Genomic DNA, 21948 nt, shown 5'->3' on the forward strand with positions numbered 1-21948 from the left:
AGATGAGATGCAACCATGGATCAAATTAGCTGAAACTTTCTCTTGAAAAGCATGTGATGCTTGCTGGAGCTTTGGAAACCTTCATCAAATTAATCCTCATCAGTGATGCACAGCAGCAAGAGCTTGTGTGAGATCATTATAGGAGTTTCATCCTAGATAGATATCAGAATCCCAGTTCCACTTTACTAAATTCCGTTTGAGAACACGAAACAAAACACACAATGCTTCCAGGTGGAAACACTGAGAAAACATTATTGAATGGAATTTTTGAATATTTATAGACGGGAATAGATCAGCTGTAATTGGAATGGAAAACCACCTACATTCTGACCCCGACCTCCCGAACTGCCAGCTGGGAATTGTGATGTATACCTTCAGAAAGGTCCACAAGGAAACGCAGCCAGCATTCAACTACAAATCATGCCTTTGTGCAGATGCACAACGTAGCTTTTGTAAAGGAAAATCCATTACTGTATGGAATACTGAGGATAAATCAGAACTAAGAGACGCACAGCAATGCAACGAAAAGCAGCAGACTCAACTGGCAAATTGGGAAATGTAATCTGTGAGATCTACAACCCTGGAGTGCTGATGCCTCAGCTGGAGAAGAGCCTGGGTAACCTGCTCCATGCACACCAGCTTTAGGGAGAGGGCAGGGCTGCAGCCTTTGGAGATCCATCCAGCCTAAATTACTCCAATTTTGTGGTTCAGCTCTGCAAGAGAATCATTTCATTGTAATGCTGAGCATAAATACCGGAAGTGTTATTTATAAAGTCTTCTTAAAAATAGAAACATTAAAAAGCAAAAGCAAAGAGATTCAAAGAGTGTGAAATGCATCTCTTAACCAACACACAGAATGTTTACACAACACTTGATTTCTGCTCACTTCTGTTAATGGTTGCAACGCTTCTCCATGAACCCACCAAGCATGAAAAGAATGCAAAGAGCATCAGGTAGAAAACACCTGGAAATTTCCTCTGCCGCAATTTATTTCCACACTTATTGTGTTAATTATTTATTCAAACAGATAGAAATCCATAAAAATACCAAGCAACTCTTGTTTAAAACATTGAGATGTTTCATTTTCAGAAGCTTAAACCTGCTACCTACTAGTCTTTCCTCTTATGTAAGCAACAGCGAGGGGAAAGCAGCTTTTCCCCTGAAAGAGCTGTTGTTAAATACTCGATGTCATTAACAGGAGCTCATAAATCCAGCATGTCACTGCTGATATGATCAAACACCACACAATTATTTAATGAAGTCCATTGGATAAAAATTACCCGACCTGCATTCATCTTTGAACGGTGAAACTGTTTTCGCTTTATTAAATTTTAAGGCTGCCATTAAGAAAGCCTATTAAGAAGGAGGTTTTTAAGCTCTTTCTTACTCCCAACAGTATAGCTAGACACTTTGTACCGCTGTTACTCATGATCAGCATTAAAATCACTATAATCAGATAATTTCGGTGCTTTAGTGAGCCATGCTCTACCATCTGGGGACTGGCCATGCTGACCCAGCTTGACTGACGTTGAGGGAATTTGTTTTATGGAACTACTGAAGCTAATCTTACCAGCCACGTTCTGCTATGTGGCATCTGAAAGTACACTATTTCTTTTTTTTGTGCATTACCAGAGAAATATGACTTCACCAAACAGAACAGGGATTGGACTCGGAGACCTGAAGGGTTTAACATTGGGTGTTACTCCATCTGTAAAAGAACCAACTGGAGCCTGATCCAAATGGTATCTGTCAGATCTTTATATAAAGAGGTATCTATCTATACCCAAGTTTCCTAATACTTGGGAGTGCTTCCAACACAAGCAACACAAACTCATCCAAGAGAAATAACACGTTCATTACTCTCAAATTTCTTGTAATTTATGTCTGCAATAACATTGTAAACATTAGGAGTCACAGCAGATAGCTGTGAATACAGCAGATGAGGCAGCTATAGACGATGTGCTGCTTGCACTAAGCACCTCCCGTTGGGAAGGGCCACCCCAGCTCTGCCAGGCAGCACACACAGCTGGCCCACGCCTGCAGAAGGGGCATGTGCAAACTGCATGTGGGCACAGTGCATCTTAACTAGGGCAATGGTTACTGATTAAACGAGGCATTCAGACTGCCAGCCACACCGGCAAACTCATTGTGTGTTCTCAAGTAGAAAGAAAAAGCCCCGCAAACGAGTCAGCTCCGCACAGAGCCCCATCCACCTGCCTGCAGCACAGCCCTGCTTCCCTTTCCAGCTTTCCGGTGCCTTCACCTCCTTTTTCGTTTATGGGTTACCTGCCCATATTGATAACCAACGGGACAGGTTCAGAAAAGAAAGAAACCCCCCCCCCCCCCCCCCCCCCCGCAGTAACTTCCTATAGATCCGCAGTTTTTGTTTATAATGTTTCTCTTTCCAACTCTTAAAGAAAGATACACTTACATTTAAAAAACCTTCCAATGAAAACGAATCCCCCGAGCAGCTACCTGAACAAAAAGGCAGAAGCGATAACAGTTCTGCAAACACAAAGAGCAGCTCAATGCACGCTCCTTCCCTTTGGAGCAATGCTGCTCCTACGTGCGGCACCAAAGAACACCCAAACTCTTTTTTCACACCAGGAATGTGATTTGACGCTAAACCGCTGCCTGCAACTCTCACATTAAATCACTGTTAGTATGCAAAAGGAGAACCAACAGACAGACGCTTTTTCAAGATAACTATTTACTTTTGTACAAATGCACACTGGAGAGAAAACTACCCACGCATTCTGAAAAGGGGACTCTAAAGGCTTTTTCCCCTTGTATTCAAAAACTAATCTTGCTTATTAATTGTTGCCTTTGGAGTGAGTAAAGCTTTCCGTTGTCTCAAAGCTATTAGCAGCGACAGCTGTGCATTAAACAAACTCAATATTCAGCAGCCCCATCCCAACGCCCTTCTGGAGCTCTGCGGAACATTTACCAAACAATTTTTTTCCCTTTTGCAAATAAAAGGGTATTTCTAGATTGATCTCTAAAAGCTGGCTCGTTTCTGATTTCATTAGGGGTTTAATGCAAATAGTTATGAGAGCTATGTAAGCATCACGGGAATCTGTGCCACTGCAGAAAATAACCGACAATACTCAGTTCCTAGGAACCGTATTCTATAGTCAGTGTTTAGAATTCCTAGGATTCCTGAGCACCATCATTTCAGCATCAGGGCAACAGTAACTAAAACTCCAATTAGAGTTGTCTAAAACCTCCTGAAAGAATAACGACCTAGAAAACAGCCGCATACAAAAAAACATTATGAAATAAGGACTGTCTGAAAGGCTTCCAAATCGACAGATTCCCTATTTCACAGCAAAACAAGAAAGAAAATCACTTGGAAAGCTCTCCTCTATTTATCAAAGCTTAAATTTGCATCACTTGCCACATTTGCTACTAATTCTGTGGAAAAACTGCATTTACCTTGCTTTCCGCTGTGAACAGTGACCCATCTGGAAGCAGAAACAAACATGCCCTGCATTCTTCTTGGCCACTCACATCCTTGCTGTGGCAGAGCATTAGATCTGACCATCCACCAGCTGCACCTATTTTTTTCCTCTTTATTTGTTTATTACAAACTTCAGCCATTTCAGAACAGCTCCCAGGCAGGAGCAAGGTGGCCCTGGCATCTTTTTGGCCACATCCCCTGATGAAGTGCAGAGCCACATCGCACCAAGGAGGAGGGATCCATAAACACACACAAGCTGTTCTAAGCTGTAACGCATCATATTTTATGCTTTATTACTTACAGGAAGCACTGCTTAATGGAAAAGAAAACTGGAAGGTAACTAAGGTGCCTGGAGCTGGATTCCCTGGGCTGGTAAGAACTCTGAGCATGCTGTGTCTAATGCATGACATGCTGCAAGTGCCCTTTGCAATGGGCAGCTTCAGATACCCAACCCAGCAGGCCAGCATCCTTGCAACAATACCATAACGCCCCTTTTTTGGTCATTGATGTGTTTTAAAATCAAAAATTTCTACTCAAAACTTAGGTCTTAAGGAGGTAAAATACTCTTCAAACTTCCCGTTGAATTAATTAGCATGGCATAATCTTTTCACGATGTTCTAAATGCGTGCTGTGCATATATATATACATACATTCAATATGTATAATTAGTACTTACCTACCAGATGCAGGATAATTACAAGCACTGTCCTACACCAAAGATGCCAGGACACGAGCTGATGCTGCATGCAGGATTACCCAACCAACATGCAGAAGCAGTAAGTGTGTGATCCAGGTGGGTGTTTCTGGGTCACACACTGCTAAAGAGGTCAGAAGCTAATAATTGCACCTGAAGTAGCACGAGATAGGTCAGGTTAATGATCAGTCCAAATTTCAGTACTGTGAAACTGCCTGCTGACATTCCTTTGTGGTACATCATCCTCAGTAACCCACCTATCCCAGCAGGTGAGTCAAGTTTGACTCCACAAGCTCACAACAGGTAGGTGTAAGACCCAGTGCAAGCAGCCTGACATCTCCAGCACCATAGGCAGACACATGGCCAGGGTTATGCACCAACCATACCAGGCTGACTATTTTCACTGATTATTCCTCAAAGAGCTCAAACAGACCTACACCAACTGACACCTCCCGGAATGTCATTGCAGAGATATATTTAAGGAACCCTGCATTAATAATACTATGAAACAGTAATCAAATAATAATACTAAATGAGATAAATACTGCAGTCTCATGTCCTTCATTTCCAGTACTATTTTGTCATTAAATAATCTCATTACCAGGCTATGCTCCAAGTCAAGCTACACTGTCAATTTATTGCTTAAATTGTTGTATTAAGGGGATAGGCACCAAGTTTTGCAGAATAATGAAGTAAAATCTGAGTTTCCCATTTTGTAATCAATATTTATTGTAAACATTTTCATGCTTTGACACAAAACAGGCCTTGCTGCAGCCCCAGACCACTCACCCCACCTATTGCTGTGCACAGAAGCCTTGGGCAGCCTGATGTGGCCTTTGGGAGCACCGTAGAGGGGACGGCACCTCTAAGCTGCCTTCCAGTGATGGGAGATGCTCAAAATCTTGAGTAATTCCCCATGCCAATGGCAGAATTAGAGGCCAAACTGCCTCACGCTTCTCTAGGCTTCCCAAAAGCCACAGGATTTTTCACATTCCTCACATTTCCTACCTTCTGCTCTCCCGACGTCTCTCCCATAAATACACTTCCCGTAACGCTTTCAGCGGCAGCTCTCGGTAGGCGAACAGGAAAACAGGATTTTAAAGTTATTTGCCTCACTGTGTTTGCTCTAAAGACACAGAGACAAAATATCTGAGAAATCTGTCCAAAGAATAAAAAAATAAAAAAAAAAAACCACCACCAAAAATATGAAAAATTGAGCAACTTTCATCGCATTGGTCAAGTGAGAAAAACATGACTTCAGGGATGCTGGAAGTGAAATTATTCTCTCCACTTCTTGATGTTCAGATAGAAATATTTTTGGTCTTTAAAAAGCAACCATGCCCACGCTCTGCTACTCAATATCTTGTATTTCAACAAGCAGAGCTGTTTGCTATTTTAACAAAGCAGAAATAAACCCAAACTCTATTTCTGAAGACAGGGTCCCTTCCCCACAGCTCCTGCCTGCTCTCCTCTCACTCCAAAAGTCAACTCTGGCAATATTTGGTCTGATCCCATTTAATACATTTTGATGGTCACTATCACACATCAGTTTAATTGCAAACAAATTGCTGTAATCACAGGTGAAAGTAAACATGGAACAAAACTGATGCACGTTGGTGGATAAAGAAGGGAAGTGGATTTGTACCGTCCAGCTCTTCACACTGTTTTATTTATTTTCCCCTCATGCAAGAAAAGAAAAAGCAATGGTTGTGCTCTCAGGGAGGACCTGGGAGGGGCACAATGACTTATGAACCCTTTGTTTAACAATTGAGAGAAACCACAAAAGGAGGGATTTTGTTTAAAACTCCTTGGCACACATTAGGAAGCTCAGTCATTTGCACTCACAGAGCACCATTACTAAGAAGCAATCACAAAGCAGAACCATCCCCTTCTAAAGTGTTCAAACCTCCCAGATGATGGATGCCGGTTAAGTCACAACATAACTATTCCACCCTAAGAAACACTGCATCCATCTGGGTGGGAGCACCTATAGGGCCATAGATGCACACGCAGATGTTGGTGATGTGGGGGCGGGCGGTGGCAGCCAGCCCCACACATCTGGAGCTGTGGGAAACGCTGTGCTGGGCTCATGTCAGACTGTCTCTGTTAGCAAGGAGCACAGCTGGTCCGTGTCAGCTAATCCGTGTTGCAAGACTGCGCCCAGTGACTCCGTGTAGAACTATGCCCTGCTGTTCATGCTCAGCTGTACTTCTGATTATCAAGGGAGATGCCACAGTGCGTTTTTAAATTAAAAAAAAAAAAAAAGTTGAATGCAGCTGTTTCTGCCTTAAGGAACGTCAGAAGAAATTGTTTCTTCTCTGCCATGGAGGTATTCTTCACTGCAAGTCTGAATGTGTTCCAGCACTAAGGCAGCTGCCCGCTGGCAAAACACATAGTGCCAAGCGTTTGTGCAGCCTGAGCTGGGAGCAGCACCACATTGAGCACAGACAGACAGGGCCATGAGGTTACCAGCACCACGTGCTTCGGCTCAGGCTCTGGGTGAAGGGAAATATCCTAACCCCTGAGAAATCCCCACCTGAGAACAAATCAGTGCTCACACACTAACAGCCTTAGCAGAACATCTTGATGCTGGAGGGTACAGGTTTTGTTCGCTATCCTCCCAACACACCTGACTGACATTATACCCAACATTCCCCCTCTTAGGAGTCATTCAGAACAAGAAATGCAGAGCCCTAAGACCACTGTGATGGTAACTGTACGATAACATCTTACACCAGGTGGCAGGTGCACCTCTGCTTCCCTTTGAGATACCTGAATTTCAATCTCAACATGGAATTTGTGCCCGTTTTCCCCACGCAGCTCAGTTTTCACCCTCTGTAAAAGCAGTCAAATCACAGCACAGAGAGGCTTTGTGGCCAGCAGGGAGCTGGGCATGGCCCCCAGCCTCCTCCACAACTCTCCTGCAGCACTGGTGCATCTGCCTGCAACCACAGAGGACACACACGGGATGATGTCAAGCTCTCAGGAAGTAGCAGATATGTAAAAAGAGGGAAGGGGGAAAAAAAATTCATAGACACGCATAACCTCTGTCAGGATATGCATTTTTCAGGCTCTCTCACTCAGCACCATAACTCAAGGCTGAACAAGAATATCTACCAGACAAAATTTCACTCTTACAAATGTGAGGGAAGCACTTGAGCAAAATTTGATATATGTATAGATCATCAGCGCATTTATACTTAATAAGGCTCTTGCCTGCAAGGCAGACCACAGAGCTGTGCAGCATGCTTAGCAGCACCCAGCCCAACAGCACACACACGGCTATGCAGGTGCAAGCACACAAGGACACATCACCATCTGCACAGCATCCCCACGGTGCAGCTGGAACCATTTTGGGTTCCGCCACAGTGCTGTGAAGATGCTGTCATCTTCCTGTTCCACAGGAAGCCACTGACTACTTCACACAGAAGATTTGCTCACATGGTACCACACATCCAAATATATGTTTGTATTGCAATGGGAGCACCAAGCAGGACACTGTAAGGCAAGTGACTGTACTACGTACAGACCCAACCCCAGCATCAGATAGAGCCATTATGTTTCAACAGATGAAGGGCTTACCAGATAAGAAGTAGCTCAAGTCTGCTTCCATAAAATGAGCCCATGCCCTTCCTAAGACAAACTCATTGGCAACTGCTTCTTTGAAACCAAGGCGTGCATAGTGACCTCAGGTCCACCTCAGAAACACCACCTCTAAATAGACTTCAACTGCAGGCTGGAACCTGAAGCCCAGCTCACCTACCCTGTACTGGCTCTATCCTCCCCTCATGTTCAACAGTATCAATCCAGGAAATAACAATTTCTCCTTCAAGAAGTGGATATATCCCATTTTCTAGGAAAAAGACAACTTCCCAGTACATCAGTTTTCCTGTTTTAACAATACGAGCCCCTGCTTGAATGTACAGTAACTTGTAACAGTTATTTATCCCATTTCCACTACAGATAAAAAAGCAGAACCAAAGAGGAGCATTGTTCTTTAGATCCTTTACCCATTAAGGCATCAGATTTTATCAAGGTCTCCCGTAGCAAGAAAGAACAGAGCATGAAGCTTATTTCCTGAACTTGTAAAATTAGAAACCTCAAAAGCATTTGGTGGAATTAGTTTTAATTCGTTCAAGGCTTAAACATGCAACTGGCAACGTAACAACACAACAGCCATATGGATGACCTGTCTTCAGCAACAAAACAGTTTGGAGGAACCACTAAAAAGCAATTCTGTACCTCAATAGAGCATCAGCTCAAGAAGATGATGCCAAGAACCATTTTACTTTGGTGAAAACTGTCTACTCAGAGATATTGGAGGCTGCCCAGAAGCAGCCATGTCATTAGGGAGAGCAGTACACAGGAAGCTGCATTTCCCCACAACTCTACCAATCCCATGGGTGTAATGACATTACAAAGCAAACCCACGAAAATCCCCTCCAAAAACCCAAAGCATCAGCATAATGGCATCCCAGAAGTCCTAAAATTCTGAGTTATTCCTAAGAATTGAGTGTTGAACTTGAGTCGCAGCATCTTGAGGAGCTCAGAGACGAGAAGTGTGCCATCTAAGAGGCCATTTGCCTACAGCAACTGGGCCGTTCTCAGTCACATCTGCAGTTAGTGTCAGGATTCAACTTAGTGTGGGAAAAAATGCTGCAGGTAGAAAGATTCACAGCTATTTCCCATGCAGGGTGTGCACCCAAGCAACAAAACATACAGACCAAGCTGCATGCAAATAACGAAGATAAAGAGCAGGGCAAAGCATCAGTACCCTTCTGAATTCAAAATAAGGTGTGCTACACTCTTAGATCCAAAAGGAGCTGTTATGCTCCTGGCAATTGGAGAGAAGAGCAAAACATGCAATAGAAAGAGAGACTTCTGTTTGTGAACTGAAATTGCTCTGAAAATAAGGAGGAAACTGATGTAACACTGACATGCATGCTTAAGATGAACAGAACTCAACAAATAGCTTTCTTGCATTCATAGGAGGCGGCTCATATTCCTGTTGCATGCTATTTTCCTACCAGGGTACAGAATTACTGACTTGGGTTTGTGACCTAGTGCCACCAGAAGGGCAGCTACACACATCCTTGCTTCTTCCTCCTCCTCTGCTCCCAAACTGTGGGAGATATTCAATGAGACTAAACGGCAGAAGAACTATACACTTGGGCACAGGATCAGCTTTCCCTTCCTCAGCAGGCTCACAGGTCAGCAAATAGCAGCCCAGCAAAGGAAGCAGCCAGAGATGGCTGAGGGTTGGGAAGAGCATCACGAGGCCCCGTCTGTCAGCAGCCGTCCTCCATCAGGGCAGGGCAGCTGTAACACAGCTACTTTTACAACCTCCAAAACAAGAGCTGCTTTTATCAGCTTACACTCCTCTGTTTAGCACAGAATGACAAGGAAAAGAGCTGCTCTGCTGCAGGAGAAAAGTGAACAGAACCAGGAGCCACAGAGAGCAACACAGCTGTAGGGTGCAGCACAAGTTGGAGGCCTGGAAGTTACAGCAATGTGCAGCTAAAACGGAAAAGGAAAAGAATCAGAGAGGGGCAGAAAGGGTTTAAGAGTTTCTTTTGTACAATGAGACTGTATTAGTAGATGCCAGCAAACAAAGTGAAAATAAGGAATAATACAAAAATTTTCAGGCATGATTCTCTATAGCCTCTTACCTTTGAAGCAAGCCACCCTTGGGAAAACAGGCACAAAGGGCTGAGAAGCTGCAAAAGCTGTGCTGTCCAGACTCCCCCACCAACTCAGGACGCCTTTTTTGTGCACAAGAGCCCAACTACTGCCCTGAAGCTCCCTCTGAAGTGGATGAATTTGAACCACCAGCTATTGAGAAATTGCCATTTGGCCTCCCTGAAGTTAAACCCAGGCTCCAAGCCTTGCTCTGGCTGTGTTTCACAGGCGTTCCTCATTAAGAAGCATTCATTAGCTGTCCAAATGTCAGCCCTGCACGCACCAGCTCCAGTGCTGAAAGCTGCAGGGTGCTGAGCACTGAGCCTTGCTGACAGTGGCAGGGACACGGCTGCTGTATCAACACAGACTTGCATTTCTTCCCAGCAGCAATGTGTGCCAGGTGCTATAGGGTCTAGTTAGTGCAAAAGGCAAATTTTCAGCCTCTGGGTGCTCTTGTACTTAAATCAGAATTACTACCACTTTACTTCATCTCGCCCACTTTAAATTACAAGAAATTTCACATAAAAATGTCTATATGTTTTCATGAGCTGCAGTTCACAGCACTCAGGCAGACAATGCTAACCATGCATATCCATCTTACAGCAAAAGGAAGAGAATAATGCTCCACATTGGATACTGAGAATGGCTATGAACATGTACCTTCTGGCTCTACAAAGGTGAAAACAGAGGACAGGGCAGCAGTGAAGAAGCCTTGCAATCACACAGCTTGAGGTTAGAAAATAGCCTTACTTCTATTCCTAGCGTAGCAGCTGGCTCAAATAACTGGCTAATGTACTTAACCCAGCATTCTGCACACTTCTTTTTGTTTTGCTATGTATAGAGTGGAGATTGCTACGTGCATAAGCAGCACTTGGTAAACACCCAAGATCTGCTTGCTAATCAACCACAAATAAAGGAACAATTTTACGCTGTACAAAATAATTTGCCCAAATCTGATGTTTGGGTATTTAGAATGGCCTTAAATACAATTTAATTCATTCAGTTTGCTTGTCAACAAGGCACACTGAAGGTCCCAGCTCAAAAGAAGGTATCAATAAGGAAGCTGCACAGCCACCCTCCCAGAAGCCTGCCCCATGGGCACAGATGGAGGGCAGGAGGAAAATTCAGCTTAGGACAGCAGGATTGGGGCTCTGCTTTTCTCAGGGTTTGCTTTTTTTAAGCTCATGGCTTACACTAAAGCACACTCGGGATGCTTACATATGTTCTGCATGACAAATATTTCTGTTCAATTGGAACTACTGTTACATTACTCCCATTTATAGCCACAATTACGTCTATCACTTCCACATGCCTCCCCACAAGTTCTTCTTTCAATTTAGTATCTTGCCATATGTGAGATACAACTGCAAGTGTCCAAAGACAGCTTTAAACTTGGAGTTTGATTGGAGTTCTGCTGCTGCTCGTATGCTCATCAAAAGCAGCGCATTAACAGAGTAACAAGATCTGGTCACCAGCTAAAACATAGCCATCCACCCATCCACACTCACAGCCTCAATTAAGGAGACAACTCTCCTATGTGTTTATCATTACAATTAACTTCCAAACAGCACCAGGTTAGCTGCTTAACATGATACATACAAACACTATCACACAGTGGGCTACATCTGGGAACCAGAGTTAGCACTTCTCTACTAGCAAGAAACAAACCAGACATTTGTGACAGTTTTATTTAAATGAAGTCTTAACTGCTGTATTAATTAATATGCTACTTAAAACCACTTGAAGCAAACAGCCAAATCTCCATATGCAGGAAGAGGAGAACCCCTTTAATGTAGAAACTGAAACACCCCCAAAAGGAATTTGGGAGGCAAGACTTCTTGGCTGGGAAGCTACCAGGAAGCATTCAGTTCCTGTACTAAATAATGTCACTGCTAGAAGAGGCTTGCTTTGGAGCCAGCAGCAAGGCTGTATGTTGCTTGGAGCTCCTGGAATGAAGCAAATCCTGGTACAACACATCATAGGGCTATTCCTTCTATTATTTTCCACAGGCTCCAGGAAGTTCTTATGTGCAGAGTGAAACTCTCACAGTATCACACAAAGCACAGAGAAAGGTACATTGCTGCTTATTGCCACGCAGGCAGCCAGGTGACCTTGCAGCAATAATGGGACTGTTCATACAAGTTTGCTTTCCAGCTGACAGTTCCATTACCATTCCTTACCCGTCCTATTCAGACATGGGAGTTAGTCAAGCAGCTCATAAGAAAAATGAATATCCCAAAAGAGAATTTTAGGAGAAGCTCAATTAAATAAATGATTATTCTTGGTGCTTAAGAAATAAATACGTGCACATACACTTCCTTGTGTCAACCTCCCAAGGGAAAAATTGTAAAATAAGCACAGTGTTTATTTAACTCAGAGAAGCAATTAAGCCATTAAGAAGAGATCAAAGTAGGCATTATGCTAATTAGCCCTTAATTGAATGCATTCACAACAGTGACACACAAACTGCAGCACTAACAGCTACCTTCCATGTTCATTGCTTCCTGACCTGGGAATGCTGCACAGTACACCCACATCTCACCAGCAGCACGCATCCAACACAGAGCTGGTTTCCATGTGCCAGTCCGGAACTGCTTGTCTTAAGTTCTTATCTACTGCTATGGAGATATCTGTTACCACTTTAAGATCTTAACATACTTAAGTTTACTTAAAAATAAATAATTGCATATAAGTTATTTTTATCTACTTTTCACGATATGGCACGTAACGCTAACAAGAATCCAATTACAGTGCTCGCCTGCTCTGCACATCTACTCTAAGTGCAGCTGTGTTCTGATGTGGCTGTAGCACACAGTGGAGCACAGAGGTTCCTGCATGCTGCAAGGCACCACATGTCAGCAGGGAGAAAGTCAATGCCAAGTCTGTCCGCCCCAGGAAGGCAAAGCCATAACCTGAGGAGCTCATTCAGAGAAGTGCCAGACAACAACCTGCAGGCTCTTGTATCACCACTTAGTTTCCAAACCTTGCTCAAGCAAGGAAGTGGAGGGACAGGGTTCAGCACCCAGAGCCATGGGGAAGGCATCACAAAACCTGAGCTCCCTGCAAAACCAGGACTGCTAAGCTCAGCTCACAAAGGACTGTCGAGAAGTCTGCAAAATTACCCCGAGGGCTACAGTAAAACAGCCAAAATGCACAATTCAGAACACTTTTTCCAGTCAACAACTATTGCATCTCCTATTTCCAAGGACAGGAGTAAACAAAGTAATTTTCTAATTGCCCTGGCAGCGGTGGTAGGCACCACCTGACAGGAAGCCGTCTGCTCCAGAGCATTAAAATAGAAAAGCAGCAGCCAAGGCACCCAGTTGCCAAGAAAATTACAATATGATAGTCTTAATTATACTAATTGTGCTTCCTGGTAACTGAGGCAGGATTAATATAGTATTTCTTATGCTAGATTTCATAAACACAATTGGTTTCAGCTTAACTCTTTATAATTGTATTTCACAGCTCCTTCAAACAATTAGCCACAAATTATGTTAGCTCCATTTTGCAGATAACTGTTAAACATTCAAAATATCAGAATCCTTCCCCAAGGGAGGCAAATCCCTCCTAACTTGTTGGGTAACCCAACAACCCTTTGGTGAGCATCTTGCAAGATCTGCTGCTCGCTGCATCCACCTTGTCACCCAGGCAGGAGAGCAGCCTCCAGGGGAGGGACCGGATCAGCCCACCAGCACCCCACAGCTAATGTGGGAAGATACACATTAGCTGCATGATAAGGCACTGACCACAGTTTATTTATATATTTCATATACAAATTATAAACCACAGTCAGATTTACAAAATGTAATGCTTCCTCCTTGGTCATGGAATGTCCTGTGTCACTCTTCGGACAACAGGCAGTTCCTTTCACGTCTTGCTCTTTTCCTGGATGCCTTCCTCTAATTTTGTCCTTTTTCAGCAAGTTAAGTGTAAAATTTGAAGGGAGTTTATAAACAGGAGGGAGACAGACTCTTTACACGGTCTGATAGCAAGAGCACAAGGGGGAATGGTTTTAAATGAAGAGAGGATTTAGGTTAGCTATTAAGAGGAAGTTCTCTACTCAGAGGGTAGTGAGGCCCTAGCACTGCTGCTCAGAGCTCTGTGCCCCATCCCTGAAGATACCCCAAGGCCATGGATGGGCCCTGGGCAGCCTGAGCTGGTGGGGGGCAGATATAGGGGGCTGGGACTGACTAGACTTTAAGGTCCTCTCCAACCCAACCCATTCTCTGAATCGATGAATCTACCTCTATATGCATAAACAATCAGAAATCAGCAACAAGCATGAGCATGCTTTGATCCTCAGGTGTGGGAACTGGACTTCAGACCTCACTTGTTCCCCTACCAGCACCCCACTCGTCATCGGCCCTTCACCAAACTCAAAGCTTCTGGCCCACACAATTGAGAATGACTGGCATTGTATTTCAGTCCCCTCTCTAGGCACAGCTCCTGCACAAAAGTTCAGCTAGAAATGTTCCAAAAAAAAAAATAAAAATGTTATTATGAGATAATATCTTCTGCCAAGATAAAACAACATTCAGTCTGTTACAGCGGGGTCACTCCTAGCAACCCAGCCAAGCTGGCACCTGATGAGACTGAACCTTAGCAAAGGTAAGAAGACACAAAACACATGGATGTTTCTAAAACTCTTGGGCTCAGTTTTCATCAGTAACCTACAGCCTAGCCTTCCTCCAGGTCTACATCACATAGAAGATGACATGTAAGTATGATGCTGGCAGTTATAGGCCACACGCTGGATGTTTTCTTATGGTAGGCATAAATACAATTGAAAATCCACTTGACATTCTTCACCATGAAAACATTCAATTTTTACTACTTGAGCTGTGATTTTTTAATTAAGAATCACCACAATGATAAAAGCCCAGTACAGCTTCTGAGTAACAACATGCTTCATCCACAACCCCAAGCCACATCTCCTACCTTTCTTTCACATTAATTTATGGACAAATGCCACAGGGATGGACCCACCAACTTCAGCCTCCCTCAAGGGGGGGAACTCAATCAGGAAGGAATTCCTAAGGTGAAGTACATACTTCAAAACTGCTACCAAGCTTCTTTCAATATCCCCCTTCATTCCTCAAATGGGTAACCCAAAGCAAATCTGCATGCAAAGCCTGCTGCTAAATGGTTAACAGTCTGACAACATGGAAGGAAATGGCTGCCTTAGCCACTTTATAAATATCATTAAAAATGCCTGAAACTGGCACAGTGAATAGTCACAATGGACCACATGAAGATAATAAAAGCCATAAAGCTGGCAGACTCATTTTGTGGAGAATATAAAGTGTCTTCCTTGCAAGAAACAGTTTTTGACATATTAAAATACAGAAAGTGCACCATTAGCACCAGGAGGAGCACTGTTCTGTAAAGCAGAATGGCTTTCCAGCCTCAGATAATTGTGATTAAAGAACTCATTTGTCAAATACACGCTTATAGTCCTTAGAAGAGAGAAGAATCCAGGGAAAATCCTGATGGAACAAACAGGGGTGATGTCTTCTCCACCGGGAAGTCTGGCAAAACCAAGGGAGAGTTAATGGCTCCCTGCATTTGTATAACAGACCCTCTTTGAATCGAGGTTAACATCAGTTCCCACAGCAGCTACTGCTGGTTTTGGCAAGAGCAGGCAGGACTTCAGTTTCCAGCACTTTCCTTGCAGCCTGTTAGGAAGAGCATCACACCAAAGGCACAAGGACTTACCAGATCTTCTGAGACAAATCACACCTCAGTGAAGCCAGCACACCTGCACACCCACCAGCCTTCCTGCTGCTCAGCTCCCTGCTTCCTCTTTATTTCCTCTCCAGAAGATTACAAAACAAGGTAAGGCTTTTCCAACCAAAGTATACAAGTAAAGATTTCTGGTTGAAACAGCTCAACAATGGCTTTACTGTGTAAGTTTTAATGTTTAGTAAGCTCTGCAAATTGTGCTTCACCAGGAAGAATTTTTCATTGCATATACAAAACATGAACCAGAATCAAAAGGGCAAAGAATAAAAAGGATAGGAAAGCAAACATCTGTCTGTGAAGAGTAGCAGTGGAATTTAATAACGCTGATAGAATCATTTCTCAGCTCTTCTGGCCAACAAACATAACTGCTTCAGATTAAGTAAGACTGCTTATAATTGCTTTGCTAACTTAGAGCTGTAGCTGCACTAATGCACTTTAAAAAGATTGAAAGCACTGACTAATGTGTTTGCAATGTCTGTAGCCCAAGTAGACTGTGTGAAGAATGTGGATCTTGGATTTTAACATACTGACACCATTGACTGGAATGTACTGGTCCTACGGCTGAAGGATTATTTACATGTGAGCAGGACCTACACAGCATTTCTGCAGAGCCAGATTTGTTTTTACCAACACAGACACACAGATTCCCTATATTATGGGGGAAAATCCACAGATATTGGAAACCATTTACATTCATAATATATTTACAAAACCAACCAAGCTTGAAATTATAGCCCATCAGGTTTCACATTTTAACATTTATCTTTAAACCTTGCTGACCTAATTCCACAGATAAACACATTTCCCAGTTACAGCTTCCTAGGAACTCAAATAAAAAGAAGGAAAGCTTGCTAACACAACCCACTGTCCTATCGGCTCACGTGCTGCCTTGCAGCAAGGCGGGACACGCTGCCTGTATGTGCCTGTACGCCAGCAGGGTTGGATCCTGCAGCCCTCGGTGGCCTCCTGCTTGCAGAAGCCACGTCAGCAGGGCCGGTGCTGGTGCCAGGTCACATCCCAGCTGCCTGCAGCAGGCTCCCCCTGAGTGCCTCGGGTGGCTGCAGGGCTCCTGCATGTTGTTCAGAGCCTGCAGTTCCTTCAGAAGCACTCCCAGCTCCAGCAGCACTTTCTCCCCTTTTGCTGATTATGGTATGTGCTCTAATACATTCAAACGAAGACTTGGGAAGGATTAAACCAAATCAAAACTTTTCTTCCCTCCTCCTCCCCCACCCCCATCTCTTACTGAAAAAACTATAAGAAACAACAGCTACTGATTCACAATTCGTCATCAAAAGGGATTTTCACAGGATGAGACATTCTACACACCAGATCTACTGCAGGTGCACCGTACTCAGGATTTATTCCACACACATCCCCAAAATATCCCAATGATTATTCTTAGCTTCACCACTTCACAGCTGATAGTGCCCAGATTATTCTGTCAGTAAACAAAGCATCCTATTGTTTACTCGGGGCTTCTTGCATGGTTTCCTATGCTTTATTCTAGTGTGCTAAAAACAAAACCTATGAGATGAAAGACAATTGGTGCTACAACCTTAAAAGGAAAAACTTCTGATTAAAGTTGGCGCCTCCTCCCTCTCTCTTCTCACAGAGGATTTGCACATAAATTTCACAGATGTGTGGGAATAACACAAGGTGACCAAACACTACACGGCCAGAATACAAAGAGCTGGTGCAACAGGTAGGTGGATTGTCACAGCTCACTTTAAGTGTGCACTGTTTAAGAAAGCCAGCTTCCTCAAGCTGCCCTGTGTGCCCATCTCCTCCCACTCCTTCTGACCCTCCATCCCCTGCTCCCATGGGTATCCCCAGCCCTGCTCCCATCCTGCCCTCCCCCACTCCACCCAGCAACACCAGTTATCAGCCCATCCTTTGCTTACACATTGGCCCATCTATTTTCAACCTTTTCCTCTCCTCCAAGAAAGTGAGTCACTTCCTTATTTCCAATCTCGCACTGAAGGGAGAAATAAGAGACTTCTTTTTGTTTGCTTCGACTATACCAAGCACTGACAACCTCACTTCATTTACACACACATTTCTCCTGCGTTGATCTACACACCCCTTTAGCTTTTTGATATTATTCATTCCTTCTCATTTTCACCAAAACCTCTGAGTTTAAAAGTTGTTTTTTAAAAAGGACAATTTCATGTTAGTTTCCATTCCCATCATTTATTTGAAGAAATCCACCCACACTAATAATTAAGGGAATAATAATTCCAAAAAATCTTTCATTTGAGAAACCACTGCTGGATTTTTAGCATACTTCTTGTTTCCCCTCCATGTCACTCACTGCCAGAACAACAGGAAAACAAGCACTGCAGTTGAATTCGTGCATTCCTGGTTTCACCAGATAAGAACACAGAAGGGCCCTATAGCGCTCCAAGTTCAGCAAAACACTTGAAAATTATCAGTGCTCATTCTCACTGATGTTAGTAAACTCCATGTGCTCATTATCCTGTTTTCATTTCTAAACGTAACCACTCCACACACACCACCCAAAGGCAATTTAGGGCCCTGTCTTAATTGGATATTCATGCTTAAACATAGTTACAACCCTTCCACACCACAACATATTTACATCTTATTCCTGAAAACATCACCAATCAGAAACCCATTTAATGCTTTGTCTCTCAGGGCTGTGCTGAAGGCCTGTGCAATGCTAAGGACTGAAGCACAGCATCCTTTCACTTGTATTTATTACTTCTTTGCACATTGCCTTTATGCTTTGGTACTCCAAATCTAGAGCTGCTGTATTGAACAAAAACTGAAGGTAAGTTTCAGGAGAGCGCTCAAGAATGCTTTATTTTCAGCAATGCCATAACGCACCCATGAATTCAGTGTGCTGAGAGAGCATGAAGGGGCCTCACTGCCCCACTGCCACTGCTTCTGGAGGAAGCGCCCTATTGCTCACAAGAGCTCTGCCATGTCTCTGTCAGCTCCCTGCTCCTCACTCTCACAGGCTGGTGGTTGATGGGTCTGCTCCACACACAGCTTTCCCATCATTCTGTTTCCCTGGCTCAACAAGGGTTTGAGTCCTGATAAACTGCAAAAGGAAAATGGCCTTTGGCTCCAAAAAAAATGACAGCAGGAACAGATTCTTCCTGGAGAGAGACTGTCAGACCAGTCCGGGGAGAAGGAAACCTGACAGCACCCAGTCCTCAAAAGCATTTCTCTGAAAGAGCAGATTTATCCTTCACCTTAAATGTCTCCTCTTGAGGAAATGAGTCCCTCTTCTCATTCCTAACTGCCCAAACTCCTGCCTCTGCTTAATACTCCAAGGATGGACATAAACTACGCCCAGGGGTTAGATGTACATTAGGCATCTCAGATCACCTCTGGCCACACACAAAAAGAAAGCAGAACAAGAAACAACACTGTAATACAAGGAATGCTCAATTACAGGTACACACTTATTCCAGTTTCACAGCATTTTAGGTGTGGTTTCTCAGGACTGGGGGAGGTTGTTTTTATCTGACTGCATTATATAATCAGATAATGGTCCAAGTTTGAAGCACACACTCAGTCCAGCAGTAGAAATATTTCAGTCACACACAAGTTGCAACTTCAACCTGAAAACAATATCAGAATTGTTCAGAACTTACACAGCATATACAAGAGAGCATGCATAGACCTGTCGTCAATACAACAGCTCTACCAAATAAGAGACCATCTTACACCACAGACTCTATGTGAACTTTATCAGATTGCTGACAAGTACCAACCAAACACTGTCAGCACAAGCAGGTTAAAATATAGGGGATGTGGAATAATGGGGTTTCAAGTTATATTCATTTAAATACATTGTCTAAACAACACTTAGAACATGAAAAACAATTACAAATACTGTCATCATTTATTTATAATGGAAGAAATAATATACTAGCCAATAGATAAGCATTCATTTCACATAGAAGCACACAGCTTTATTACTCTGTTAATTGCCATATGGACCAACTTCTTACCACACAGCACATTGGCTATAAATCTCAACAAGTAATTTTAAATTGCTGCTATTATTACTCATCAAGACTGAACAGTCGTGGATGGTGTTCAGAGGAGCTTCTGTAATGTCTATCACAAACAACTATTAATTTCTTATTTCCATGGGGATGAAATTTTGAGCAACAAACACACCCACATCTTAGGTACGTCCAAACAGCTCATGGACACACACGTCCCTGTTCTCTTGGGTGATCTTATCCTGAAAAACTTCTTGTGATGACATTGCTCCACATTTTTGTTTTAAAAAACTGAATATTTGGAAAGACAACAAATAAAGAAGTCTCATCACCTCCTGTTTATTTTGATGACTTTAGACCTGGGAAACTTCTGAAACAGGGTTCTGCATAGCAATGACATTAGTAGGATTGCATCCCCAGTTTACCAGGACTGAGCATTCAGCTAACCTTTGGACAAATGATGTCAGCCTTCAGACAGACTGTCACTGTGTGCTGCTGCAGGGGCATGCGGAGGCATTCCTTACCAACGTTCCCACATACCATTGGCAACAAGGCACTATGAGACACAGGAACGTGCCGCACAGGGTTAGAGCATGCACAAAGGAAACCACCAGAACAACCACAGTCAAAAATAAAGACTTAATTTACTAGCTAGAAAATTATCACTGATTGACTATTAGATTTTCCCCCTTATTACTTTTTAAGGAAAGGTTTTTGAATGGCTAAGACACTGAGATTGCTGCCTAATGGCATAAGAGATGGGAAAAACAACACCACCTACCTCCCTTCTAACAACATAAAAGCCTTCAGCTCAAAAAACTATCACTGAAAGCAGTACAGAAAAGTCTATTCTCTTTAAACTTTGATCAGACCTTCATGTATTTACTGCAGGTTGAATTTTACCTAGGGAATTACCTGCTTCCCTTCAAAGTTGTGTTTGCTATGAGGTAGAAACTTCTTTATATAGCACTTAATACACAGCCTGAAAAGTCTTTTGTCACTTCTCCCTTCAGACCCATTAAAAGATTTTGTGTGGTCCCCCTCATCAAAATAGAGAGAAGCACTGTTTATCATATTTACACAATTTTAGAGAGAAGTAAAAGAGCAAAAGACTGCTCACACGCTTTTATTTAATACAACATAATTAGCCAGCTCTAGTTATAAAGAGCCAATTAAAGAACCAATTAAAAATTCTGCTCAAAACCAATGAATTCTCCAAGCACTCTGAGTATCTCTATGCATTTTCTGTCACTCCCAGTGCCCCCAGGAAAACAACTTTTTCCCCCTCCATATCCATTTAATCATTACCAACTACAACTCACTAACTCTCACTTGCATTTAGCATTTGGTTATAGAGAAACAAGCATTAAAAACACTGATTAAATGACCAAAATGACTCATTTCTGAGATACTGAAGTCCTGTAATAGATACAGCAGCCACACCTGCAACTTCTCATTCATGAGCATTCCACTGTATATTCAGAGCTGCATACCACATTTTCCCAGAGCTCAGAGCATTAAGTTTTGAGCACATTTTTTGCAACACAGTCAAATGTTCGCCTGCACGTCCCAGTACCCTCTTACCTTGAATGCACTGCAGGGTTCCATCCTCAGCCCTTATTGTAAAGGTTTCACCTGGATTCACTTGAACCAAAAAGACCTGTGAAAAGAAAACCACATTTGCTTCACTGTAATGTTTGAACGTGACATTTCTTCAACCCAACAGTTGTGCTCTCAGTGCTGCAGAAGCCATTAAGGGGTGCAGGAGGGTGTACATCCCTATCCCCACACCTTGAGTACCAGCAGGGCCAGGAACCAATGGAGGTTTACAGCTTGCCTTCTCACCTAATCTTCAGACACAAATCTTCAGAGCAGACTCCAGCATGAAGGATCCAACCATACCATCATTTCAAGCCCATAGGAATAGAAGACTTTATCAGGCAAAATCCATAGGCAGACACTTGCTACATCTTAACGAGTAAGCAGCGACTTGTAAGCGTACAGAGCACCACAATTCTCCTGCTTACACTTGTTTTTCTCTATACTTCATACAAAGAGGGAACAGCATTCAGAACCGATCTTCAGACAGGATATATATATCTTCAGATATATATACATATATATCTGGATATATATATATATATATATATACATGTATCTGAAGATCAGACATACTCTGATATCCTTTATTACATGTTTATGACCCTAAAAGGCAAGAGCAAGCACACACAAGCACTAAGTGCAGCGCCTGCTCAGACAATGAAAGCACCAGGGCTTGGCACGAGCACCTTCTCAAGCAGGTGCCAGAAAAACAAAAAAAACCTCACTGTGCTGCTGCAGAGATTGTACCAGATAAAAATGAACCTGCCCCAAAAGCAGAGTGTTCTATT

At 43.0% G+C, this 21948-nt stretch overlaps 1 protein-coding gene across 1 annotated transcript in view; it reads right to left on the reverse strand.

Annotated features, from left to right (window-relative positions):
• The window catches only part of FNDC3B (fibronectin type III domain containing 3B), a 133528-nt gene that overhangs the window by 86729 nt on the left and 24851 nt on the right, over positions 1-21948 (reverse strand). The window contains exon 3 of the mRNA XM_015871958.2: positions 21143-21218. Within this exon, the coding sequence (XP_015727444.1) occupies positions 21143-21218 (76 nt within the window). The remainder of the gene's footprint in view (positions 1-21142; positions 21219-21948) is intronic.

Source organism: Coturnix japonica, chromosome 9 (genome assembly GCF_001577835.2).
Source record: "Coturnix japonica isolate 7356 chromosome 9, Coturnix japonica 2.1, whole genome shotgun sequence".
Taxonomy (NCBI): Eukaryota; Metazoa; Chordata; class Aves; order Galliformes; family Phasianidae; genus Coturnix; species Coturnix japonica.